At 41.9% G+C, this 27,701-nt stretch overlaps 3 protein-coding genes and 1 long non-coding RNA gene across 17 annotated transcripts; 2 read left to right on the forward strand and 2 right to left on the reverse strand.

Moving 5' to 3' along the window:
- Window positions 1-741: 741 nt before the first annotated feature.
- On the forward strand, window positions 742-22,549 carry LOC103403945 (uncharacterized). 13 transcript variants are annotated; one of them, XR_011577536.1, is made up of 21 exons: window positions 827-1,271; window positions 10,034-10,276; window positions 11,164-11,290; window positions 11,571-11,634; window positions 11,717-11,846; window positions 11,930-12,074; window positions 12,198-12,446; window positions 12,534-12,618; window positions 13,211-13,313; window positions 13,527-13,652; window positions 13,729-13,842; window positions 14,080-14,198; window positions 14,331-14,418; window positions 14,500-14,592; window positions 14,715-14,804; window positions 14,921-15,040; window positions 15,145-15,236; window positions 15,520-15,577; window positions 21,675-21,793; window positions 22,060-22,123; window positions 22,320-22,549. XR_011577536.1 is itself a non-coding variant. In XM_008342789.4 (19 exons), the coding sequence occupies exons 1-18, from the start codon at window positions 1,067-1,069 to the stop codon at window positions 21,753-21,755; spliced, it is 2,205 nt and encodes a 734-aa protein (XP_008341011.3). In that variant the 5' UTR covers window positions 742-1,066; the 3' UTR covers window positions 21,756-21,793; window positions 22,129-22,549. The 13 variants fall into 13 exon arrangements, 7 of the variants coding, with proteins under 7 accessions (XP_008341011.3, XP_008341012.3, XP_008341013.3 ...); XR_524253.4 differs by lacking the exon at window positions 11,164-11,290 and having other exon boundaries at window positions 742-1,271; XR_524252.4 differs by lacking the exon at window positions 11,164-11,290 and having other exon boundaries at window positions 742-1,271; window positions 22,196-22,368.
- Window positions 2,445-8,545, forward strand: LOC139192951 (uncharacterized). 2 transcript variants are annotated; one of them, XM_070815883.1, is made up of 2 exons: window positions 2,445-4,185; window positions 7,013-8,545. In XM_070815883.1, exons 1-2 carry the CDS (start codon window positions 2,593-2,595, stop codon window positions 8,402-8,404), a joined length of 2,985 nt encoding a protein of 994 aa, XP_070671984.1. In that variant the 5' UTR covers window positions 2,445-2,592; the 3' UTR covers window positions 8,405-8,545. The 2 variants fall into 2 exon arrangements, with proteins under 2 accessions (XP_070671984.1, XP_070671985.1); XM_070815884.1 differs by having other exon boundaries at window positions 2,445-3,807; window positions 6,854-8,545.
- LOC103403947 (early light-induced protein 1, chloroplastic) lies at window positions 22,540-23,570 on the reverse strand. Its single transcript, XM_008342793.4, has 2 exons — window positions 23,277-23,570; window positions 22,540-23,162 (listed from the first exon to the last, which is right to left on the reverse strand). The coding sequence occupies exons 1-2, from the start codon at window positions 23,412-23,414 to the stop codon at window positions 22,719-22,721; spliced, it is 582 nt and encodes a 193-aa protein (XP_008341015.3). The 5' UTR covers window positions 23,415-23,570; the 3' UTR covers window positions 22,540-22,718.
- Window positions 23,571-25,949: 2,379 nt separating this feature from the next.
- Window positions 25,950-26,928, reverse strand: LOC139192857 (uncharacterized). The gene is made up of 3 exons (XR_011577341.1): window positions 26,850-26,928; window positions 26,078-26,195; window positions 25,950-25,970 (listed from the first exon to the last, which is right to left on the reverse strand). It is a non-coding gene; the product is annotated as an uncharacterized lncRNA (long non-coding RNA).
- Between the last annotated feature and the right edge of the window lie 773 nt (window positions 26,929-27,701).

The following is a 27,701-nucleotide window of genomic DNA, read 5'->3' on the forward strand; positions in this document are numbered from 1 at the left end:
TAAATCTGTTAAATTCATCATGCAATGCATTTCCTTCCAATTTTTTGTGATAAACTAATAGATAATTGACTAAATAAACATCCTGCAAAGTTTCAATAAAAATTTCCAAGTTTTTCTTACAATTTCCGTGGTTTCCATGTAATTTTTATCGATATCGATATTTTGCCGATATTTCCATCGATATTTCCGTATTTTCGGACTACCGATATTTCTGATATCACCGATATTTTCTTCCTTGATCAAAAGTATGGTCCGATACATTAAATTTTATAATATTATATATTTGTATTATAATATTTGTTGTTCGACATATATAAAAGTCTGCTGATCGACAGAGAAAGACTTTAAATTGAAGTAATGGTTTTCAACAAAATATTGCCTAAAACAAAACCTTCGTAAACGTGGTGCTTTGCCGACAGTGCCAATCACGAAACCTGGAACAAGCAATTTTAGTGAAAAAAATAGTGTTTCTTCCAAGCTATATATAGGATGACTAAAATGCCATTGCAGTTGACTGCTCGAATTTTATTTCTAACGCCTATTTCAGAAAATTCAAACAAGACAATACTCTCAATAATCAATTTGGACAATACTATATTTTAATGATATTTTTCTTCATTTGTAAGTGAAGAGTTTTGGGTTCGAATATTAAAAATAACGAGTTTGTATAAATATCACGAACTTTAATTTTAATTGACCGCCCTGAACTTTTATATAGCCAATTTAGCCCTTGACGTTATATTTTAAAAACCGATAAATGCCCCAAAAAGTCGTAGACTCGCAGTAGTCCCTCTCTGGAAAGTGCCAAAAACACACCTTCCTTTGCAAGCATCCCTTTCTTTCTTCGTCTTCTCCACCGGTGTGACCAAACGCCTCAAATCTCGATTTCAATCTCCGCCGAAGATCCAAACCCCCAAACCCCAAACACTCTCTGTAATTCCATCGCCATTGACGACCTCCGCCAATTGCACCTCCGAGATCTCCTCGCCGGCCCTCTTATCCTAGTCGTCATCGGTTCAATTTCTTCAATCGGTGCATTCGAAACGACTTTTCTGCATTTGTTGAAATGGGAGCCGTGCCTTCTACGCCGCGCTGGGGCAGCAGAAGCAGCTTCGCCGCGCGCCCACTTGACACGGCGGAGTACCTTATTACTACCTTCATCGGCGACGAGTCGTTTCCGATATCCTCCGATTTCTGGAATAAACTCCTCGAATTCCCTCTCAATCTCCAGTGGCAGCCTGACCGCGTTCATCAAGCTTGCCAGACTCTCGGTTCGTCAATCTCTCTCTCTCTCGCTATAACAAAACGCTCCCTTAATATTACTGCGCACCAAAAATGCAATAAGGGTTCTGTTATCTGCGGCATTGGCATTATTACTGATGAAATCGAACCATGACTGTGTCGGTTTGTAGTTTTGGATTATGAATGTTCTAATAAGGATTAGGATCAACGTAGGTTAACAGATTTTGATTATTAGAGTGTAAACCGTTGTTAGAGACAGTTAATTGTCCCCCAATGGACCCAAAATTACTTAATCCACTGCACAGAGCACAATAATTAATTAAATAACTAAAAAAAAGCAACTATCTTGGGGCAGAAATTAGTGGAGAAAAACTTGTGCCGTGCGGAATTTGGTTTTATTTATTTATTTATTTTTTTTTCATGCATTGAATACATTCATGTACAAAATACCTTTTGGTTAGAGATTCGGTCTTTAGAGACTTCCTATGCTTACCTAACTGCTTAATTCTGAGCTTGTGCTAAACCAAGGCCATAGGATCTTTCTACAAGAGGCTTTCTGTTGGACTGGTTGTCAGACTGAGAAAAATACTAAACCATCTGTGGGTAACTGAGATCCCCCAATTGATGTAGGGTAGTATAAATAGATAGGAATCTAGAAGAAGATCCGGACTCACTTTGGCCCTTGGCATCACACCAAAGGTGCATTGGAATCACTCCAGTAGAGAAATTAGAAAATTTTTGGCATCACCCTGAAGGTACCTTGTGTCACGGGCCATGTGTTAAAAACAAAGAAAATGCCCAAGACATCATATATCTAAGCCCATGAAGCCATGTCTTCATGGAAGCTTCTGGAACGTCCCGGAGAAATCAAGAACGTGGCGGAGCATTCAAGATAATCTAGGGCATTCCGGAACATTCCACACAAGTGTACATATTTAAGCCTCACCTAGAATAATCTAGATTAGGCAAGTTGTATCTAGAACTATGCTAGATATTTTTGGATGTAAGTAGGGGATTCTAGAACCCTCCATTGAGGAGGTGACTTAGGCCTATAAATAGGAGGTAAGGCCATTTGGCCAAACCATCCAAGAATTGTAAGCAATTGTAAAGTTCTCTTAACTTTCAATACAAAGCTTCCTTTCTCCCATCTTCTAAGTGATCTTAGCATTCTCCAAGCTATCTTAGCTTTCTTTGTGATTCGATCCGGGGAAGCGAGGCATCGAAGGCTTACTTAGCTTGTTCATCGAGGTATTCAAGTCTAAGTGCCGCACGGGCGGAAGGCTTAAAGAGTCATCCCGTGACAGCTGGTATCAGAGCCAGGTTCGTGAATCACTTGAAGGAAAGTAGGATATGGCAAGTGGAGAGATGGTGTCCGGAGTCTCCGACCTAAGGGAGCGTACTGCCGAGGTCCAAGACGTTGCCAAGAGCAAGCCAAAGTTAAAAGACTTGCAAGCATCGATGGAGACCATGGAAGAGCGACTCGAGAAGGTGGAACGAACCATACTCGAGTTCGATACTCGACTTGATGAGGACGTTGTCGACAAGGAGGAAATCCAAACCATGGTGGACAATGGTAAGGATAAACTGCGTGGCTTGGTGGAAGGGCTACGAGATGAGCTCCTTGGCGCTCTCAACACCATGGCAGACAAGATGCGGAGGGAAGTCCAGGTTCACCTTGACAACATAGAGGCAAGGTTTGTGGCACTTCAAGAAGAGATAAAGGACACAAGGGAACTTAAGGGAGATGTGGCGTTTTGTAAAGAAGCAGTCGTGAAGCAATTCGTGCAAGGGCCGAGGGAAATCAAGGCATTGGACTCAAAGGTAATCGACTCCTTTAAACCCAAATCCTATAATGGGAAGAGGGAAGCAAAAGAGCTCGACACATTCGTGTGGAACGTGGAGCGATACTTCAAGTACCTGAAGCTTGAAGATGACGAGTCCAAAATCTCAACGGCAACCATGTTCTTAGCTGACAATGCCCTTATGTGGTGGCGTCGTCGGAGCATGGAGATTGAGCAAGGTACGTTCTCTCTCACCACTTGGGATGAATTTAAGAAAGATCTTATGTTGCACTTCTATCCCCAAAATGCCAAGTACGAAGCCAAGGAGAAACTAAGGTGGCTCAAGCAAACGGGGAGCGTCAAAGACTATGTCAACGCCTTCGTGAGCTTGTTATTCGAGGTGCCCAACATGTTAGAGGAAGACAAGCTCATGTACTTCCTGAGTGGACTGCAAAATTGGGCAAAACTCGAACTACAAAGGAGACACGTGCAAACATTGTCTGATGCCATTGCCGCCGCCGAATCCTTGATTGAGTTTAAATCAAGCCACCAAGGTGATTCCAAGTCCACGGGGAAGAGGGGTAACCATGAGAGAAGTGGGGGGGAACATAAGCCGAAGGACAAGGCCGAGACAAGCAAACCGAAAGAGAAGAAAGCCGATAAGCATGACAAAGGCAAGGGTAAGTCTTGGCAACCCACTTGTTACTTATGCGACGGCCCTCACATGATGCGAGATTGCCCACAAAAGAAGGCCCTTAAGGCCATGGCCTTCAAGGAGGACAAGGCCGAGGAGAGTAACGATGCAACGATGGGATGCATCCGTCTACTGAATGCCATCCAGACAACCCTCCCACAACCTAAGGCTCAAGTTGGGGGAGGATCATTGTTCGTCGACGTCAAGACTGGTGACAAGACGACGCGTGTGTTGGTGGACACGGGAGCAACACACAACTTCATGACGTCGGAGGAAGCCACAAGGCTTGGCCTCCGAGTCACAAAGGAGCCCGGTAGCGTGAAGACGGTAAATTCCGCTGCCACCCCCATTGTTGGAGTTGCGCGCAATGTACGAGTAGACATTGGCACATGGAAGGGAAAGATCGACTTCACCGTAGTCAAGATAGACGACTATGGCGTAGTCATTGGGTTAGAGTTCATGGACAAGGTACGAGCCTTTCCCATTCCCTTCTACAATATTTTCTGTATCCTGGCCGACGGAAGACAACCTTGCCTGGTGCCATTGGAAAGGCAAGCCAAGAAGTGTACCCAGCACTTGTCGGCAATTCAATTTGCCAAGTCTTGGAAGAAAGGCGAGGCCACATTTCTTGCAACCCTAATGTTGAATGAAGGGGAGGAGAAGTACGGGCCTTTGCCAAAACAAGTGGAAGACGTCCTTATGGAGTTTGCGGACGTGATGCCTAAGGAACTGCCAAAGAAGTTGCCACCAAGGAGAGAGGTCGACCATGCGATTGAGTTGGAGCCTGGTGCTAAGCCTCCCTCCAAATCACCTTATAGGATGTCGCCACCCGAGTTGGAGGAATTGAGGAAGCAACTCAACGAGCTACTTGATGCTGGCTACACGGGGAATAGTCCAGCCGCTTTCAAAACCGCTAAGGAGTGGCAATTAGCCCACGAACTTGCTCGAGCTCATTTGGATAAGGCTTCAAAGAAGATGAAGAAATGGGCGGATCGAAAACGAAGGAATGTGGAGTTCCAAACTGGCGACCAAGTCTTTGTGAAGCTCAATGCGTCTCAGCACAAGAGTACTCGTGGCTTGCACAAGAGCTTGTTGCGGAAATATGAGGGACCATTCCCTATCATCAAGAAGGTTGGCAAAGCCGCGCATGTTGTGGAACTCCCACCCCGCCTCAAGTTTCACCCGGTGTTCCATGTGAGCAACTTGAAGCCTTATCATGCGGACGATGAGGAACCAAGTCGAGGTGAGTCTCATCGAGCACCCCCTTTGATGACGGAGGCATTTGACAAAGAAGTGGAGAGCATTGAAGCCAAGCGTGTCGTGGTGCGACCAAGACAACCAAAGCATGTGGAGTACTTTGTCAAATGGAAGGGGCTACCATACTCCGAAGCAACATGGGAGAAGGAGACGTCCTTATGGCAATATAAGGACTTGATTCAGACATTCGAGAGGCAAGAGTCGACGAGGACGTCGACAACTTAAGTGGGGGAGGATGTCACGGGCCATGTGTTAAAAACAAAGAAAATGCCCAAGACATCATATATCTAAGCCCATGAAGCCATGTCTTCATGGAAGCTTCTGGAACGTCCCGGAGAAATCAAGAACGTGGCGGAGCATTCAAGATAATCTAGGGCATTCCGGAACATTCCACACAAGTGTACATATTTAAGCCTCACCTAGAATAATCTAGATTAGGCAAGTTGTATCTAGAACTATGCTAGATATTTTTGGATGTAAGTAGGGGATTCTAGAACCCTCCATTGAGGAGGTGACTTAGGCCTATAAATAGGAGGTAAGGCCATTTGGCCAAACCATCCAAGAATTGTAAGCAATTGTAAAGTTCTCTTAACTTTCAATACAAAGCTTCCTTTCTCCCATCTTCTAAGTGATCTTAGCATTCTCCAAGCTATCTTAGCTTTCTTTGTGATTCGATCCGGGGAAGCGAGGCATCGAAGGCTTACTTAGCTTGTTCATCGAGGTATTCAAGTCTAAGTGCCGCACGGGCGGAAGGCTTAAAGAGTCATCCCGTGACAGCTGGTATCAGAGCCAGGTTCGTGAATCACTTGAAGGAAAGTAGGATATGGCAAGTGGAGAGATGGTGTCCGGAGTCTCCGACCTAAGGGAGCGTACTGCCGAGGTCCAAGACGTTGCCAAGAGCAAGCCAAAGTTAAAAGACTTGCAAGCATCGATGGAGACCATGGAAGAGCGACTCGAGAAGGTGGAACGAACCATACTCGAGTTCGATACTCGACTTGATGAGGACGTTGTCGACAAGGAGGAAATCCAAACCATGGTGGACAATGGTAAGGATAAACTGCGTGGCTTGGTGGAAGGGCTACGAGATGAGCTCCTTGGCGCTCTCAACACCATGGCAGACAAGATGCGGAGGGAAGTCCAGGTTCACCTTGACAACATAGAGGCAAGGTTTGTGGCACTTCAAGAAGAGATAAAGGACACAAGGGAACTTAAGGGAGATGTGGCGTTTTGTAAAGAAGCAGTCGTGAAGCAATTCGTGCAAGGGCCGAGGGAAATCAAGGCATTGGACTCAAAGGTAATCGACTCCTTTAAACCCAAATCCTATAATGGGAAGAGGGAAGCAAAAGAGCTCGACACATTCGTGTGGAACGTGGAGCGATACTTCAAGTACCTGAAGCTTGAAGATGACGAGTCCAAAATCTCAACGGCAACCATGTTCTTAGCTGACAATGCCCTTATGTGGTGGCGTCGTCGGAGCATGGAGATTGAGCAAGGTACGTTCTCTCTCACCACTTGGGATGAATTTAAGAAAGATCTTATGTTGCACTTCTATCCCCAAAATGCCAAGTACGAAGCCAAGGAGAAACTAAGGTGGCTCAAGCAAACGGGGAGCGTCAAAGACTATGTCAACGCCTTCGTGAGCTTGTTATTCGAGGTGCCCAACATGTTAGAGGAAGACAAGCTCATGTACTTCCTGAGTGGACTGCAAAATTGGGCAAAACTCGAACTACAAAGGAGACACGTGCAAACATTGTCTGATGCCATTGCCGCCGCCGAATCCTTGATTGAGTTTAAATCAAGCCACCAAGGTGATTCCAAGTCCACGGGGAAGAGGGGTAACCATGAGAGAAGTGGGGGGGAACATAAGCCGAAGGACAAGGCCGAGACAAGCAAACCGAAAGAGAAGAAAGCCGATAAGCATGACAAAGGCAAGGGTAAGTCTTGGCAACCCACTTGTTACTTATGCGACGGCCCTCACATGATGCGAGATTGCCCACAAAAGAAGGTCCTTAAGGCCATGGCCTTCAAGGAGGACAAGGCCGAGGAGAGTAACGATGCAACGATGGGATGCATCCGTCTACTGAATGCCATCCAGACAACCCTCCCACAACCTAAGGCTCAAGTTGGGGGAGGATCATTGTTCGTCGACGTCAAGACTGGTGACAAGACGACGCGTGTGTTGGTGGACACGGGAGCAACACACAACTTCATGACGTCGGAGGAAGCCACAAGGCTTGGCCTCCGAGTCACAAAGGAGCCCGGTAGCGTGAAGACGGTAAATTCCGCTGCCACCCCCATTGTTGGAGTTGCGCGCAATGTACGAGTAGACATTGGCACATGGAAGGGAAAGATCGACTTCACCGTAGTCAAGATAGACGACTATGGCGTAGTCATTGGGTTAGAGTTCATGGACAAGGTACGAGCCTTTCCCATTCCCTTCTACAATATTTTCTGTATCCTGGCCGACGGAAGACAACCTTGCCTGGTGCCATTGGAAAGGCAAGCCAAGAAGTGTACCCAGCACTTGTCGGCAATTCAATTTGCCAAGTCTTGGAAGAAAGGCGAGGCCACATTTCTTGCAACCCTAATGTTGAATGAAGGGGAGGAGAAGTACGGGCCTTTGCCAAAACAAGTGGAAGACGTCCTTATGGAGTTTGCGGACGTGATGCCTAAGGAACTGCCAAAGAAGTTGCCACCAAGGAGAGAGGTCGACCATGCGATTGAGTTGGAGCCTGGTGCTAAGCCTCCCTCCAAATCACCTTATAGGATGTCGCCACCCGAGTTGGAGGAATTGAGGAAGCAACTCAACGAGCTACTTGATGCTGGCTACACGGGGAATAGTCCAGCCGCTTTCAAAACCGCTAAGGAGTGGCAATTAGCCCACGAACTTGCTCGAGCTCATTTGGATAAGGCTTCAAAGAAGATGAAGAAATGGGCGGATCGAAAACGAAGGAATGTGGAGTTCCAAACTGGCGACCAAGTCTTTGTGAAGCTCAATGCGTCTCAGCACAAGAGTACTCGTGGCTTGCACAAGAGCTTGTTGCGGAAATATGAGGGACCATTCCCTATCATCAAGAAGGTTGGCAAAGCCGCGCATGTTGTGGAACTCCCACCCCGCCTCAAGTTTCACCCGGTGTTCCATGTGAGCAACTTGAAGCCTTATCATGCGGACGATGAGGAACCAAGTCGAGGTGAGTCTCATCGAGCACCCCCTTTGATGACGGAGGCATTTGACAAAGAAGTGGAGAGCATTGAAGCCAAGCGTGTCGTGGTGCGACCAAGACAACCAAAGCATGTGGAGTACTTTGTCAAATGGAAGGGGCTACCATACTCCGAAGCAACATGGGAGAAGGAGACGTCCTTATGGCAATATAAGGACTTGATTCAGACATTCGAGAGGCAAGAGTCGACGAGGACGTCGACAACTTAAGTGGGGGAGGATGTCACGGGCCATGTGTTAAAAACAAAGAAAATGCCCAAGACATCATATATCTAAGCCCATGAAGCCATGTCTTCATGGAAGCTTCTGGAACGTCCCGGAGAAATCAAGAACGTGGCGGAGCATTCAAGATAATCTAGGGCATTCCGGAACATTCCACACAAGTGTACATATTTAAGCCTCACCTAGAATAATCTAGATTAGGCAAGTTGTATCTAGAACTATGCTAGATATTTTTGGATGTAAGTAGGGGATTCTAGAACCCTCCATTGAGGAGGTGACTTAGGCCTATAAATAGGAGGTAAGGCCATTTGGCCAAACCATCCAAGAATTGTAAGCAATTGTAAAGTTCTCTTAACTTTCAATACAAAGCTTCCTTTCTCCCATCTTCTAAGTGATCTTAGCATTCTCCAAGCTATCTTAGCTTTCTTTGTGATTCGATCCAGGGAAGCGAGGCTTCGAAGGCTTACTTAGCTTGTTCATCGAGGTATTCAAGTCTAAGTGCCGCACGGGCGGAAGGCTTAAAGAGTCATCCCGTGACACTTGGAATCACTGCAAGGTTTCTGTGGCTCACACATAAGAAAGTAGAAAAACTCTAATTTATTGAATGCTCCTTCATCACCAATGCTCTTCGATATTTAGTTGAATACTGTTGTCAAAAGCTATTGTTCGTTTTATTTAAATTTTTTTCTTTCTGGGAGCATTATTTTCAAAGCATTTAAGCTTTCTATCTATTCCACTCTTCCATAGTAGATACAAATAAGGACTATAAAGTTTTGAGCAAAGGAATATCTAGCTCCAGTTCAATAGCATTTAGCAATACAACCAATCACTCCTTCTATCAATTAGTACTAAGCAAAGAAGAGAATTGTCCAAACTTCTGCCCGAGTGTACATAGAAATATTGGGGTAGATTAAATCATAGTATTTATTTTAGAGCAGCCATAGTGCTGCTCACTACCTGAATGTTTTCTGGTCAATTCACCTATGCCATCAAATTAGATTCACATCTCTCCTTATGAAAGTTAAATATCTACAATGGAACCTAAAACTGTTATGGGATGAACTCCTAGAAATATTAGATGTTGGTTAATAAGTTGAGCAGTGACTTAAAACACTTTTTCAGATGACTTTCTAAATAACCCAGCCAAAAGAATGAACTCTGGTGAATCCAAACCCATAATCCATTTGTGGGAACACAATATTTTTCAGAATTCAAATCCTGTAAGTATTTGCAAACTGGCAAATATATCACAAACTCAGCCATGACTGTTTAAGGCTACCGCAAAATATGAAAATTTTTTATTTGCTTCTGGGTATTGAATGATTTGTTTGCTGAGCTTCCCCTTTTTCCAAAAGGGTTATGTAAAGTTTTGATGATATTATTTGGTCATGCTTCTTGAATCTTGAGATTGGTAACTCTGTTCGTACCAAACATGCACCCATAATTCTTGTAAGATCTAGAAATGTGCATGAGAATCCATTTTAAACACATTTCCAGTTGACCATCTGTTAGCTTATATGCATGTGGTTATCTGGCTCTGGCTCCTTGTTATATATATATATATATATATTTATTTATGTTTCTATGTTTCTATATCTCATTTTCCCTCATTTGCAGCACAAAACAACCATCATACCAGGCATCTTGCAAAGATTTTGATCCACATGGCATGGTGTTTGCAAGAATCGATTTCAACTTCTTCTAGTGCACCTTGTCTTGTTTATATGAAGGCTGTAAATGCAATGTACATCTCATCCATCTTTCTAAAGTACTTCATTGAAAATGCAAAGGATGAGAAGATTGAAGAGTTGCATTTATCCCTTGATGAAAGTGAGCCAATGCCAACAGATATTTCAGAAGGTACTTCACTTGTATTCTGTTGACTATAATTAATATCAATCCAAGAATGAGTTTCTGTCAAAGCCCGTTTATGATTTTCTTATGAAATCTTCACGAAATCTGAATGTTCAACTTAAATTCCGTCATAAATTTTTTTATTCAAAATGTCCTGAGACTTGGTAGGTGAAATGGTTGTTTACTCTCCTTCCTAGTCTGATGATAACTGTGGTCTTGTGAATCAAATAGAACCTACTTCTATGCAGATTGGTTAATAGTTGTTAGTATTTTAGACATTTTATGTTGGAAAGTAGAAAAGGGAATAGGTTTACTTGTTCAATTTGGTTTGTATTTTGTATTCTATAAATACCTCCATATGGAGAAGATTTTTGAGGTGTGTGGAATTCTAAAATACTTTGTTTAACTTGGCATCAGAGCCGAATTCGGTCCTTGATTGAACCCTATCGTGCTTGCTTCGCTGTGGGTGTGCGAAGCTAAATATCTTCGTGTACCCACAGGCCATACACCTGCCGATGATTATGTTGTTGATGAAGTTCACGCACAAGTACCTGGATGTCATATGCATGATGATGTGATAAGATGATGCTTCCACTACTTTGTCCTTCCTGTGCTTTGTGTTGCCTTACGTTGCCTTACTTTGCCTTAATTGGTTTTGTCTTGCCTTTGCCTTACTTTGCCCTTGACTTTACTTTTGCCTTGCCTTGCTTTGCCCTTGCCTTTGCCTTGCTTTGCCCTTGCCTTTGCCTTTGAATTTAACTTTCCTTCCCTTGCCTTAATTGGTCTTTGTCTTGCCTTGCCTTGTCTTGCCTTTTCCTTGTCTTGCCCTAAAATTAGGGTTTTATCATGCCTTTGTCATGTTGATTCTGGACACGGAAATCTCATTCTCTTAGTGACAGGGACTGAAGAGAAGATTGGTTTGAATGAAGCTGATGACGACTGTTGTCTACATGCTGCTGAAGGCTTTGTTTTTCTTCTGCAAACTCATTCCTTCTCTACCATCCTTCCGAGTTCAATTATGTCTGTGTTTCATCTTTTATTTGGTTTGGTTATCTTTGAAGTTTTTGCCTTCCTTCTCTACCATCTTTCCGAGTTCAACTATGTGTTTTATCTTTTATTTGGTTTGGTTATCTTTATTACCTGGGTACTCCACCATCTTTCTGAGTTCAATTATGTTTATGTTCCTTTTTTGTTGGTTTATTTATCTTTATTACCTGGGTTAGGCTTCATTTGATCTTAAAATATGATATACATGACCACAACATAAATCTATAGTTATTTTTGTTTATCAATTTTGCAGATTTAAACATTCAGGAATTTGTTATGCATAGTGTGCTTAGCTTTATTGGGTCAATAGATGTAAGGTACATCCTCAAGCACCCACTTGTTCCTTATCACTGAGATTATGTTGTGTTTTTTCTAATTATGTATCATCTTTGTCACAAGTCCTGATACGTACCTCCTTCATTTGGAGCTGCTTAACTTCATGCTGGTTGCGATGTCAACCCAGCTTCTTTCTGGGCCGTCTCCAGGACTGGAAGATGTGAACCCATTTATCGATGCAGCAATGTCTCAGGTTACTTGATGAAACTCTTGGGTTGTGTTTCATCCAAATATTCCGTTGTTTCAATTATCTTACACCACTTCTGCAATGCTCAGGAAAGTTCTTTGGTTCTCTTGGTTGTCCGTAGACTGCTCCTCAGTTACATTACGGGACCTTCCATATCCCTAAATACTTCATCTTATTCTGTATATTCTGAAGGAAGTCAGCCTGGTGTTTTACAAAGAGTTGGTTCTGCAGCTGGTATGGCAGTATCCTTGATGCATTATTAAAACTTATTGTTTGCTTATAGAAAGATTGTTTACCTGGGCAGTATTGAAGCTTCAATTTCTCAGGGAGTTGTTGACATAAATTTTTGATGTGCAGCAAATTTCATGTTATTGCCATTCAAAATTCTTGTCAGTTCAAGTGGTGAAGGCTCAAGAAGTCTGTTGGCAGACAGCAGTCTCCACGTGCTACTTATTCTCATTCATTATCGTAAATGTGTTGTGGGCAATGAACCAATTACAGATAAAAGTAATGATACAACTGCTTCAGACTCCCTTTTGAAAGGGAGTACACATTTTTCTGACAACCCTTACTGCAAGGTGTTGGAACATGCAACAGATGTTGAATGTGAGATACTTTCTTGTCTGTCTCTTTACGTAATCTTATTTCGAAGGTATATTCACATAACTTGAGGAGATACTTCCTTGCTTGCAGTTGATCGAGCAGATACTGAGGGTAATGCACATATTGGTCCAGTTTTGAGGTTACCTTTTGCCTCTCTGTTTGATGCTTTTGGGATGTGAGTGGCTCTCTTTCCTTTTTATTCTTTTATTTTTAGATTAGATTTACTATTTATCAAGTATAGGCTAACTCTTTGTCTGCATGTAGACAATAAGATTGTTGACACCAAATTAGGGTTTAATAAGATCTTAGTGGTGTTGGAGAGGAAAAATGTTTTGTTAGACCATCTCCAAAGGAGATGTCAAAAATGCCACGTAGACATATAACGGTGACTCGTACCATTTACTCCAACCGAGGTAAAATGAATATTGTTTTGTAATTTGGTGTTCATGTGCTTAGCTCTTTTATCGTTTTCTTTTGGTTGCACATAACTTTTATGTCTTTGATTCCTACATAATCGGTGAATTACCTATTTATCAATAGGTTGTTGCCTAGATTCAAATGCCTTTGTGGTTTCATCTTGATTTACATGGGTACAATATGTTATCCTTGTTCAACCCCCAAGTTGCAATTCAAGAGCAAAAATAGAAATCTCTAATTCGTAATTCAAACAGATATAATCTCTGTTCCTTATTTCAACCTTGCTCCAAGTTTGTTTCCCGTTTTTGTTTTTTGAGTATCACCAAACAGTTCTGTTGTGTTTTCTGCAGGTACTTGGCTGATGAGGCTGCTGCTCTTTTACTTTACTCTTTGTTGCAAGGGAATGCCGCCTTTCTGGAGTATGTCTTGGTGCGGACTGATTTAGATACACTGGTATGGAACAGAGCTTATCCTGTCATGAAAAAATGTTAATAAGATGCATATTGTATTTCTGCCTTATTATGTGCTCGAGTGTTAGTCTTTGGATATATTTCATAGGTAGTGATATACCAATTTTGTGTTTCATATTATTTTGGACTAGTCATTTCTGTTTGCTTCTACATTGATATGAAAACTTAATGCTAATATGTTTTATGAAATAAACAGTTGATGCCTATTCTGGAAGCTTTATACAATGCTCCAAAGAGGACACCTAATCAAATTTACATGTTGCTGATTATTCTTCTCATACTTAGTCAGGATTCTTCTTTTAATGCCAGCATTCACAAATTGGTAAGGATCGCCTGCGGTAGCCAGCACAAATTTTTTATACGTAAGGCTCCTATTAATGTATTTATCACGTCAACAGATAGTTCCTAGTGTGCCATGGTATAAAGAACGTCTCCTCCATCAGACATCTCTTGGTTCCTTAATGGTCATTACTCTGATACGGACAGTGCAGTATAACCTATCTAAGTTGCGGGTATCCATCTTTTCATTTTCAATCTGAACTTTCATTAATTTTCTTGCGAGTGTTACTGTCAGATTGCTTATATGACTTGATATTTATGTCAATTGGATGTAAAACCTCGAGATTAAGCTTTTAAATACTTTAACAAAGTCATGACAATAGTTTTTGGGTGGTATGTTCATGTGCAGCATTTCTTTGAAGATTTGTAACTTACCTAATTATCATGTCTGGTTTGTTAAATTGTTATAGGATGTTTATCTCCATACAACTTGTCTGGCAACTTTGGTGAACATGGCACCTCACGTCCACCGTTTGAGTGCATATGCATCCCAGAGATTGGTCAGCCTTTTTGATATGCTCTCTCGAAAGTATGCCCTTTTATGTCTATGGTGTTTTCCATGAGCTTTATATTTTAGTTTACAATGTTATTCTTTCATACACTTCTGGCATGAGTTTTTGTTAACATATTTAAAAATATTTCTCTGTAACATTTGATTTAGGTATAACAAATTAGCAGAAATGCGAGATAAGCAGATGGGATTAGCCAAAGGCAACCCATTTGAAGGAAATGGTCTTGCAGATGATACAGTAATGACAGCATTCCTTAACTTATCATTGTCACCCTTTCACATTCTTTTGTCGACTCAGCTAGAATTTTTCCAATTGCAGTCAACGGAGATGCATATATATACCGACTTCTTGAGACTAGTCCTTGAAATATTAAATGCAATTTTGACTTATGCCCTGCCACGAAATCCTGAGGTACTATCATGTACACTAGCAGGGGTCTGTGTGTGTAGTGTTATATTGTTCACACAATTATTAATGCTGTCACATTGTAAAGTTTTATGTTTTCCGTATACCTCACTGTATGCAATGGACAGGTTGTATATGCAATAATGCACAGGCAGGAGGTTTTTCAGCCTTTCAGGAATCATCCACGCTTCAGCGAGCTGCTTGAAAACATCTACACTGTATGTTACAGAACTTGTAGCATATCCTGTTTTTATATAAATGGGCAAGTTTCGGCGAATACTTGGACCATTTTTTCTTAGTGTATTTGAATTGTATTGTTTGTTTGGCTTTGTAGGTATTAGATTTTTTCAATAGTCGCATGGATGCCCAGAGAACGGATGGTGAATGGTCAGTTGAGAAAGTACTCCAAGTCATAATAATGAATTGCAGATCATGGCGGGGTGAAGGGATGAAGGTAAAAAAAGAAAAGAAATGAAAAAAATGAATTTTCATTTGGCCTGAGAGCGCAGTTGCTACCTGGAGATTGTTTATAATGTCATGAAAATCTTGTTTTCTCAGATGTTTACTCAGTTGCGGTTCACATATGAACAAGAGAGTCATCCAGAGGAGTTCTTTATTCCGTACTTGTGGCAGCTAGTTCTATCCCGATGGTAAACTGTCTTCTCTCCTTATAGAGGGGAAAAAAAAATTTAAAAAGCAACAATGTGCTCATTTTCCCCGCTTCTGTCCTTATTTGAAATAGGTTATATATTAGTCAATTTTGCACAGTGCAGAACTTCCCGTGTTAATATCGAACATGTTGGATGTTCATCGATTCAATTATGAATCTTATTATCCATTTTGCATCCCTTGCTGGTTGAGTGCAGTTGCGATTAGGTGCTATCTTTGGGTCATCTTTATAACTGACATCTGTTTTCTTTCATGTGTTTTCAGCACACTCGGTTTCAATCCTCGATCCATAAATTTGTTTCCAGTTGATCCTCCTTCCGAAGTATGTACATATCTTCATATGCTGGCAAAGGCATATATGCTTGTACTTTTTATGCATGAAATTTGACGAAGATTGATGGAAAGATATAGAGATGGGAAAAAGGATTTACACATGGTCTTTATAGATTTGGAAAAAGCGTATGATAGGGTCCCAAGAGACATTCTTTGGAGGATTTTAGAGAAGAAAGGAGTACGAGTAGCATATATCCAAGCTATAAAGGATATGTATGAAGGAGCAAAGACTGCCGTAAGAACTCATGAAGGACAGACCGAAAGCTTTCCCATAACTGTAGGATTACATCAAGGCTCATCCTTAAGTCCTTACCTTTTTGCGTTGGTAATGGATGAGTTAACAGGACATATTCAAGATGATATTCCTTGGTGTATGCTTTTCGCAGACGATATAGTGTTGATAGATGAAACTCAGGAAGGGGTAAATGCAAAGCTTAACCTTTGGAGAGAAGTGTTGGAATCTAAAGGTCTTCGCCTAAGCCGATCAAAGACAGAATATATGGAGTGCAAGTTCAGTGCAAATGGAGGCCAAAACGAGTTAGGGGTGAGGATCGGAGATCAAGAAATGCCAAAGAGCGACCGTTTTCGTTACCTAGGATCTATCTTGCAAAAGAACGGAGAATTAGATGGAGATCTCAACCATAGAATACAAGCTGGATGGATGAAGTGGAAGAGTGCATCCGGCGTGTTGTGTGACCGCCGTATGCCACTGAAGCTCAAGGGAAAATTTTATAGGACGGCAATAAGGCCGGCGATGCTGTATGGCACAGAATGTTGGGCGGTGAAACATCAACACGTACACAAAATGGGTGTAGCGGAGATGAGGATGCTTCGTTGGATGTGTGGGCACACGAGAAAGGATAAGATTAGGAATGAGGATATCCGGGGTAAAGTAGGAGTAGCCGAAATTGAAGGAAAGATGAGAGAAAATCGGTTACGGTGGTTTGGACATGTGCAAAGAAGGCCTACTGACGCTCCAATTAGAAGATGCGACTATGGGACAGAGGTTCAGGGCCGAAGGGGTAGAGGAAGACCTAGGAAAACTTTGGAAGAGACTCTAAGAAAAGACTTAGAGTACTTGGATCTAACGAAGGACATGACACAGGATCGAGCACAATGGCGTTCTAAGATTCATATAGCCGATCCCACTCAGTGACTTGGATTTTCCAAGTCTCCAACCGAGAAGTTTTCCTCACTCGGGAAATTAAGGGAACACTACCCCAACCTACATGCTCCACTCAGAAAGCTTCAACATACAAGCTTCAACAAAAGAAAATTCAAAGAACTTAGCGAAGAAGGCTTTGGTGTATTTAACACAATACGTTGAAATGAAGGAAAGCTTATTTATTGATATCCCCGATAAGCTACAAATATGTACATATACATGAGTCAAAATAAACACACAAGAGGGAGCCTTCACAAAGGTTGCTTAGGAGAAGTCTCAGCAGTCGGTAGAGCCCCAGAAAGAGAAGGCACCGGAGGGGGATCATTTGGAGCCTCAGTACTGGACAGAACCCTAGAAGGAGGAGGCATCAGAGGTTGATCATTTGGAGCTTCATTACGCGGTACAGCCCCAGAAGACGAAGGCAATAAATGTCTTTGGAACAAACCCACAAATCTCTGATGATCAAGTAAAACCTGACCATCAGTTTCCTTCATCTGGTCAAGCTTCCTCTTCATGTTTGTAGCATAGTCATGTGCGAGCCGGTGCAACTGTTTATTCTCATGCTTGAGCCCTCTAATCTCCTGTTTGAGACTCATCACTTCAGCCGCCAATGATTCAACTTGGCGGGTTCGAGCAAATAGGCGTTGGGCCATATTAGACACAGAACCTGCACACTGAACACTAAGAGCCAGCGAATCCTTAACAGCTAACTCATCAGACCGTTTGGAAAGTAGTCTGTTATCTTTGGGAGTGAGAAGGTTCCTGGCCACCACCGCAGCGGTCATATCATTCATCATCACGGAATCCCCAACGGTAAGAGGACCAGTAGGGGAGACGAAGGATGGGCGCCATATGTTGTCTGGAGAAGGCGGGGCTGCCTCTTCAACAAGGTTCAAGTCAAAACGACGGTCGGAGGGGCCAGACATTTTCAAAGGTGTTGAAGAGAGAAGAGGTCGGACAAATCAAGATCTTAGAAGTGCAAGAATGAAGCTTCTACTGGTGGAGATTCAAGTGTGCTTTAGAACTTAATGCCAGCCCCTATAAAAATCTGCACTCGACGGAGCTTCAGAAATCGAAGAGGCGCCTGCTCAGAAATCGAAGAGGCGTTTGCTTTCTCAAAAGCTGAGCTGCTTAGAGATCACGAGGGTTGATCTCAGAAATCGAAGAGGCTTTTGCTTTCTCAAAAGTTGGGCTGCTCAAAGACCACGAAGGCCGATCTCAGAAATCGAAGAGGCGCTCGCTTTCTCAAAAGCTGGGCTCCCCAGAGACCACGAGGGCCGATCTCAGAAATCGAAGAGGCACCTATTTTTCCAGCCTTGTCAGCACCTGTCACACGCACACTCAGCTTTGCGGAAATTATGGGCATTCTGTCGAAGACTTCTGGGGAAGTAGAAAACACATGAATCTTACTGTTCAATCACCCACTTCCCACACGCAACAATAGCTCATGGGTACCACAGATAACTTTGCCAAAGTTGAGCACGTGAAGCTTACAGCTCCCACTACATCGCTCTGACCAAGAAGGGTAAAAGAATAGCAAAGAAACAGCACTAACAAAGTTTAGACCCATAAATTTTGAAGGTCTAGCTACCATATTATTACCCACAAGGGTAAAGGAACAGTACCACTGCTGGATAATTGGAAAGTCCCTGTGTGTCAACCTCTGTGCTTCGTGGCAAGGTAGACTAGCAAACATGCCTAACCTTTACTCACATTCGAGAAAACACTCCCAACAAGATTGCTTGCTCCAAAATCGAAGAGGCACCGCCTTCCGAATCTCGAGAGCCAGACTCCCAACATGATTACTTTCTCAAAAATCGAAGAGACACTGCTCCCCGAATCTTCGAGAGCCAAACCCCCAGCATGATTGTTTTCTCAAAAATCGATGAGGCATCGTTCTCCGAATCAATCGAAGAGGCGCTCGCTTTCTCAAAAGCTGGGCTGCTCAGAGACCACGAGGGCCGATCTCAGAAATCGAAGAGGCACCTACTTTTCTAGCCTTGTCAGCACCTGTCACACGCACACTCAGCTTTGCAGAAATTATGGGCATTCTGTCGAAGATTTCTAGTGAAGTAGAAAGCACATGAATCTTACTGTTCAATTACCCACTTCCCACACGCAACAATAGCTCATGGGTACCACAGATAACTTTGTCAAAGTTCTCTGCCAAAGTTGAGCACGTGAAGCTTGCAGCTCCCACTACATCGCTCTGACCAAGAAAGGTAAAAGAATAGCAAAGAAACAGCACTAACAAAGTTTAGACACATAAATTTTGAAGGTCTAGCTACCATAATATTACCCACAAGGGTAAAGGAACAGTACCACTGCTGGATAATTGGAAAGTCCCTGTGTGTCAACCTCTGTGCTTCGTGGCAAGGTAGACTAGCAAACATGCCCAACCTTTACTCACATTCGAGAAAACACTCCCAACAAGATTGCTTGCTCCAAAATCGAAGAGGCACCGTCCTCCGAATCTCGAGAGCCAGACTCCCAACATGACTACTTTCTCAAAATCAAAGAGAGGGTAAAGGAACAGTACCATTGCTGGATAATTGGAAAGTCCCTATGTGTCAACCTTTGTGCTTCGTGGCAAGGTAGACTAGCAAACATGCCCAACCTTTACTCAAATTCGAGACAACACTCCCAACAAGATTGCTTGCTCCAAAATCGAAGAGGCACCGCCCTCCGAATCTCGAGAGCCAGACTCCCAACATGATTACTTACTCAAAAATCGAAGAGACACTGCTCTCCGAATCTCGAGAGCCAGACCCCCAGCATGATTGCTTTCTCAAAAATCGAAGAGGCATCGTTCTCCGAATCTCGAGAGCCAGATACCACAGACCACTTTTTCAAAGTGCTCTGACAGAGTTAAAACATGTGAAACTGACAGCTCCCACTACCGTGCTATGACCAAGCAGGGTAAAGGAATAGCATTACTACTTGTTGTTAGGGAGACGCCTATATATGTCAACCTCCATCCCCAACGGACAGGCAGACCTGCAAAAATGCTCAACCCTTCATCATATCTGAGAGGGCACTCCCAACGAAGCCTTTCGAAATATTCAGCTTTCTTTCCCCCCGATAATACCTCTGCAAACAAGCTATACTAGAGCAAGAATATCTCATATCATCAGGGTTAAAAGCAAGAGTATCCCATATCATGCTTTTTCCCTATCTTTTCCTTTGGCCTTGTTTTTACCTGCAAGACAAGGAGAAAGAGAGCAATCAGTCAGCACTTGGAATCAAGCTTCCAGCCAGGAACTGACTGCCTGGAACCCCTTACCTGATTACTTACCTGGCATTGCTCTCGAGTACTCATCTTCAACATCTTATGTTTCCAAGGAAGATTCCGCATCTGCTTGAGGAACAGATAGGGCAAGTGCGAAGGATACAAGGAAGCATGTGGAGACAAGCGTAACAGCACACGTGCCGATACATCCATTACTCTGTCAAAAGCAAAAGTATCCCATATCAGCAGGGTGGAACGTACTCTAGATTTGATGGACTTGTTTTGACCCTCAAATTCTTCAGTCGGCCTTATACTCTGGAGGAAACCAGAAAACCCTCCAGCTCAGTTCAAGAATAAGCCTGTGGAAAGTTACTTCTTCAAAAGCAAAAGTATCTCATATCATCTCTTCTCATTTTTCTTCTCTTTATCCTTCATGCTGTTGCAAGATGGGGAGAAGGTGAACAATCAGTCGGAGCTCTGATTGCTTACCTTGTCTGTCACCTCTTTCAGCAGACCCCCTAGCTCGGCGACTTGGGGGACTCCTACTACATGGTTTGTATCGCGCTTGACCAAGCCTGAAACTACAAGTAAGCTTCAAGTGAAATTGATACATTACCTTGTGCATCTCCACCAGTTAAAGATACCACCCCTGGATGGAGGAAAAGTACTTCCAGAGAAGATGCCACATCTACCTATGAGACAGATAAGGCAAGTCAAGACGACACACCACTCCGATACTTAGAAGTTTCGTGATTACGAGATCATTCTCCCACAATATTTCCTAATGTCATTTGTACTAAATCATTCACTTGTACTCACTAAAGGAGAGCTTGAACCTATGTACTTGTGTAAACCCTTCACAATTAATGAGAACTCTTCTATTCCGTGGACGTAGCCAATCTGGGTGAACCACGTACATCTTGTGTTTGCTTTCCTATCTCTATCCATTTATATACTTATCCACACTAATGACCGGAGCAATCTAGCGAAGATCACAAAAAGCGACCGTTTTCGCTACCTAGGATCTATCTTGCAAGAGAACGGAGAATTAGATGGAAATCTCAACCATAGAATACGAGCTGGATGGATGGAGTGTAAGAGCGCATCCGGCGTGTTGTGTGACCGTCGTAGGCCACTGAAGCTCAAGGGAAAATTTTATAGGATGGCAATAAGGCCAGCGATGTTGTATGGCACAGAATGTTGGGCGGTGAAGCATCAACACGTACACAAAATGGGTGTAGCGGAGATGAGGATGCTTCGTGGGATGTGTGGGCACACGAGAAAGGATAAGATTGGGAATGAGGATATCCGAGGTAAAGTAGGAGTAGCCGAAATTGTAGGAAAGATGAGAGAAAATCGGCTCCGGTGATTTGGACATGTGCAAAGAAGGCCGACTGACACTCCGGTTCGAAGATGTGACTACGGGACAGAGGTTCAGGGCCGAAGGGGTAGAGGAAGACCTAGGAAAACTTTGGAAGAGACTCTAAGAAAAGACTTAGAGTACTTGGATCTAACGGATGACATGACACAAAACCGAGCGCAATGGCGTTCTAGGATTCATATAGCCGACCCCACTTAGTGGGAAAAGGCTTTGTTGTTGTTGTTGTTGTTGTTGTTGTTGTAGTCTCTTAATATTCTCTCCGTCAGCATGTTTGATTATTGTTCTAGTAACAATTATTTGGTGTTGTGCAGAAACAGAGTGATTATGAACTGGAGTCCAACGATCACGTAAATGGGGAGTCGACCAAGCAAGCAGTCTTTCTTGATCCGTAAATGCAACACTTAAAGATGCCGCAAGACGAGACATTGAGGTTTGTCAGTGGATGTGTAAATACGTGAATAGTAGCAAAGTTGTATTCTTGTCATTCTTTTCTGTTTATATGTTTGCAACGCTACGCGAGGTCTTTCACGAAAATGTATTCCAAAATCCAAATCTCCATTGTAATGGTGAATAAGGAGAAGATGCTCATTTTCCATCTTCCATATCTCCACAATATTTTGTTTCGATAAGTTGTCTCTTTTTGTCATATTTGTACCGAGAACATGTTACCGTTAATCTGACCGTTGCTATTTGCAGTTCAATTATTCTGTCTATATAAAGTTGAGGGCCAATCTGACATGCACTATTTTTCTATCTCATCGTAAGCTTCATACTTGCTACAATTTCATCTCTCAATATTACAATGAGCAAGAGCAGGAGCATGGTTATGCAGATGCTACTAGATGATTCGGACGATGAATGCGATGAACAAATAAATGTGGCAGCGGTTGCTGCAGGGACGGCATTGTTGGTGGCCCATGCTAACAAACGCTTGAAACATGGTGGTTCGGTTGCAGGTGGTGATCGTGTCGGGCAAGAAGGGTAAGCCATTTCCGCAAAGGCCAAGGATGATAGTAAGAAGCTTCCTTCTGCGTCGGGCAAGTTTGGAGAAATAATTGAGAGAGTAGCACCAACGGCTGCCATTTGGGACAGAAACTATGAATTTGAATCATGCTGTTATTTGTTCTTAGTTTCAATGTTTGTTGTAGTCGTTTAGTTTCAATGAAATGACAATAATTTTCCGGAATTAACGGCTCGTTTAGTATTTTTCTTGGATTCAATTTCTTCGTTTTTAAAAACTAATGAGTACTAGTTACATTCATTGTTTTAAAAACTAGAGATAATTTTCAAATCGAATACCAAACAATTCCTAAGCTTCTTTCCAAGTACACTGGAGATACTTTTACAAGACCTAATCAAACAAGAGTCCCTCCCTTCACATACTCAGTGAAGGCCAAAGCAACCAAACCTAACATGGCCAACCTTCCGTTCCAGAGCTCGGCATCTGACGTCATGATCCCATTTGATTTGGACTCCACGCTGACTCCTTTGAAAAGAGGAATCACGGATGCGACTGAGAGCAAAATACTAGTTCCAAGGAACAACGAAACTCCGCCGTCGGAGATCTGAGAAAACACATCCTGGCCCTTGGATAGCTCCACTGCCAAAGCTGAAACAAACCCCACCATTGCAAGTCTGCCGTTGATTCTCTCCGGGGCTGGCCCACTGAATGCAAACACGCTTGAGAACTTAGTGCTGACCTTCTTTGGACGAGGAGGAAAAGGACTAGGTGTAGGAGGCGGTGGTGGGATTTTGGATGCCTCTGGTATTGTAGAAGAAGGTTGCTCCTCCTGACCATTCTGCAAATGAAAGAAGATTAATCAAATCAATTACATGGTTAACTACGATATTGTTCAATATGATTATCATGTTATTCAAATGACCTAACTAGACATGCAAATACGTAGTATTACCTCGGCCATGGAGCGGACAACCATGTGGCGGTACTTATTAGCAGGAACAAGGTGGCTGACTCTCACCGATCTGCTCTTTCCAGCTCCATAAACTACCGAGCTAACTAGAAGCGATTGCATGGAAGCTGATGCTGCCATTATAATTTGCAGTATACTGTGAAGCTCTTAAGCACTAATGCAAGCAATTCAGATTCAAGAACGAAACTAGTGCTTTGTTGAAGATGCTTGTTCTTGATCGATGTTATCAAAGTTTGCGAGCCTTGTGTAGGGTTTTATAGTGCAGTGGCCAAAAGAATGGGAAACAAAATGGACGGTGGATATTTTGGCAACCGTCTCTCGTTAATTTGCTTACTCAGTAACATTGTGACACGCGTTCTCTTGTCCACACTTGGTGGTCTGAGAGACGTAGCTCAAGCACACACCACAATGTGCTAGGCAGTGATTTATGAGGTCACATTGTTCAAATGTTTCAACTACAGGGGAGGACATTTATATTGTAATTGCTCATGAGTTATGAGTACCCTTTCCGAGTAGAAAGAAATTAATATGTTTTATTGCATCATATTGACACGGGATGTTACTATAATGATATATCTTTATGAAACAAATCTATCTCTCTCTCACAGTCATTACTTGCATTTGTTTGATTTGTGGGCATTTGTTGTTGTCTTGTCCACATACATACATGGTGGTTTAAGAGATGTGGCTCCCCAAACATAGCACAAAGAACAAGTTATAAATCTTATCACTATAATTTTTCAAGGTTTAACTTCTCTAATATTTTCAGTAATGCAGCTAGATTATTGCATGCCCAACACAAAGAAATTCTAATTAGCACAAAGTTGAGCTTTATGTTGCTGTGTTATGATTGTATGTATATATATGTGTGTGTGTGTGTGTGTATTTTGGCACTTTGTTCTATATATCAGATTAATTAATATGTTTTAAAACATTATGGCAAGTGAAAATCGAAGCATAATTTTCATCAGCTTCTTAGTTATAGGTTTTGTTAGAAGTGGTTTTGATTCGTTGTTCATATAGCTGTTTAAGGTCCCTCTTGACATATGTATTTTTGTTGTTCTTTTAATAAGTTTGCCTTATAGTTTCTTCACATGATAGCAATGCTGAAATGAGATTGATTGTGTGATTTTTTACTAGAACAAATTAAAAATTAAAGCATCAATCATTGATAAATAAGAAGAAGATGTTTTTATTTTATTTTTTAATGATGAGAAGAGGATAGTCCGGAATACATCTTTACAAATAGAGCTTACTAGAAACTTTAACCCGCGCTCTGCTGCGGGATTGAAAATTGTATGGAAGATTATGTTTGAAAGATAAGAGAACAATTCATCAGTTGTGCAATGGAAAACATAGCATTAGAACACTCCAACAGAGGAAAAAAAATTACAACAAACCTTCATTAATTGTCGATGGAATACTAACAACAAAAAATTTCTTTGTTATGAAATCATTGCCAAAGATTTTCAAACTCACGATCATTAAGCACGAAATCATCTGGAAGAGGAAGGAGCAGTCGTCATTCCTTTTTAAGTCTCATAAGTTGTGCCCACTGCATTAGGTGTCCCTAAAGCAACACATAATTATGTAAGCAAAAAAAAAAAGAAAAAATCATAAAAGACCATTGAAATCAATTTTCAAAATACAAACATTTAAGAAGCTTAAACCTGAATCAAATGTCACTATTCGATAAAAATAAAATGGACGGTGGATATTTTGGCAACCGTCTCTTGTTAATTTGCTTACTCAGTAACATTGTGACACGCGTTCTCTTGTCCACACTTGGTGGTCTGAGAGACGTAGCTCAAGCACACACCACAATGTGCTAGGCAGTGATTTATGAGGTCACATTGTTCAAATGTTTCAACTAGGGGGAGGACATTTATATTGTAATTGCTCATGAGTTATGACTACCCTCTCCGAGTAGAAAGAAATTAATATGTTTTATTGCATCATATTGACACGGAATGTTACTGTAATGATATATCTTTATGAAACAAGTCTATCTCTCTCTCACAGTCATTACTTGCATTTGTTTGATTTGTGGGCATTTGTTGTTGTCTTGTCCACATACATACATGGTGGTTTAAGAGATGTGGCTCCCCAAACACAGCACAAAGAACAAGTTATAAATCTTATCACTATAATTTTTCAAGGTTTAACTTCTCTAATATTTTTAGTAATGCAGCTAGATTATTGCATGCCCAACACAAAGAAATTCTAATTAGCACAAAGTTGAGCTTTATGTTTCTGTGTTATGATTGTATGTATATATATATATATATATATATATATATACACACATACATATGTGTGTGTGTGTGTGTGTGTGTGTGTGCAGTGGCGAAGCCAGGAATTTTTGGGAGGAGGGGCGGGACTTCAAAGTAGGGGTGGTTCGGTATGGGATCCCATACCGAAACCCTTGTCCCGATTCCCATACCGAAATTTTCGGGAATCCCAATTTCAATACCAATCCCAAACCAAATTTTCGGGAATCCCAATTTTCGGGAATCCCGAAATAGTTTCGGGATTTCGGGACAAATCGGGAATCCCAAAATAATTTTGGGCTTTTGGGCTTTTGGGCTTTTGGCAAGCGGCCCAGCCTCAAACTTGATTTATACGGCCGGCACGATGATCAACAAGACCGGCCAGCAGCTCCGGCACCACACCAACCTGTACAATAAATGTTCAGAATTATACGTAGGCTGAGAGTGGTAATGAACAAAATTAATCAACTGCCTAGAAATGTATTTTCAGCCAAAGATCTTTCTTTTCTTTACCTGTTCCTTTCATGAAAAGAAAGAAGGGAAGTTCACAAATTTGACTCCTTGGTCGGTGGGGAAGGAAGAAAACACAATTCTCTTCATCAACCATCGCATCTGAACCATGTGCTTGAACCTGTAAGAAGATGAGTTTCAGACAAGAATGCTTCATAAGAAGATGAATAATCCGGTTCATGCTCAAAAACTTCACCAATCCATACTTGCCAGTATCCCGATGTTGACAAAGTGCAATGGAAAAATGATCAAATGCACAAAAAACAGGTTTAGCCTGTGTACTAATACTAGAACTGAGAATAACTATCCTTTTCTGCCTATAGCAGCATATGGCACACGGACAAGGTGGGCGGTAGCTTTTTGACTCAAAACAGAAACAAGTGTTGATGATTCCAAACTAAAATCTTACAAATTAAAATGTAGGAAAATGCAGTCTTCAAATATCAACTCAGCTTTCCCAGGAGTTGGTGCAATAAGTGTTAATACAGTTGAACTTCCGAAATAAGCATTCACTCAATGATTTTAGAGTGAGACTATTTTAGACACTCATGCTTTCGAACTCAGCATTTACTCAATATTAAGTTCAGAAACTAAGAGTAACTCGCACTACTTAAAAAAATTCAACAAAACATCATAAGAGAAGAGGTGATATACAAACATGTATAAAATTATACCGATAGTGATGTGAAATTGCACCCATACACATTGCAAAAACTTCACCATTGCAAAAGAAAAAAAATGCAGAGCAACAATCAAAATCATTCCTTGTCCTTACCACATAAATCTCTCGCTTAAACTTTGTGGCAAGACACTCAATTGCAATGTCATCTCCGAAAGCTGCAGCATGACCTTCTCTGACCCAAACTCACGCAGTACTTCAACTAATAACCCTCGAATCAATGCTCCCTAGAAAACCACAACAAACCTGCCTAAATTCTGTGAAGAGACAAAATCGCAAAAGAAAAGAGAAAGAGCGAGAGGTGTGTGTGTGACAGTGAGATAGAGAGATTTTAGAAAACTAAATTAATTACCTAATTTCAGAAAACCAAGTGAGACCGTGAGAGAGATCCCCAGTTCTGTCCGTGAGAGAGAACCCTCGAATCAATGCAGTTCTGTGACCATGAGAGAGAGAGATCGCGAGAGAGAGTGGTGGTTGTGTGGTGAAGGAAGGCTGGAGAGTCAGAGACGAGAGTATGGTGTGGTGGTGGGCCGGTGGCTGGTCGGAATTCAACAGTCTGGTGAGGGACGGACGACGTTGGTGAGGGCCGGAGGCTAAGGGTCAGGGCTGCACTTCGAAACAAATGAACGGAGGAACTGAAATGTTCAAATGTGATCTGACCTAAAAAAGAAATCAACGGCACAGATTAAATCCAAAACAATCAACGGTTGAAATAATTCTCTTATAATTAAAAAATTATATATATATATATATTTTTTTTTTTTCGGTTCGGTATGGGAATACCGAAAAAATGAAATGCAATACCGAATCCCATACCAAAACTTTCGGTTTGGTTTGGGATTACATCCCGAAAATTTCGGGAATTTTGGTTTGGGATTTGTTTGGTTTGGGATCGGGATTTTTTTGGTTTGGTTTGGGATTTTTGGGATTTTTTTCCAGCCCTACTTC

This window comes from Malus domestica, chromosome 16 (genome assembly GCF_042453785.1).
Source record: "Malus domestica chromosome 16, GDT2T_hap1".
NCBI classification, from domain to species: domain Eukaryota; kingdom Viridiplantae; phylum Streptophyta; class Magnoliopsida; order Rosales; family Rosaceae; genus Malus; species Malus domestica.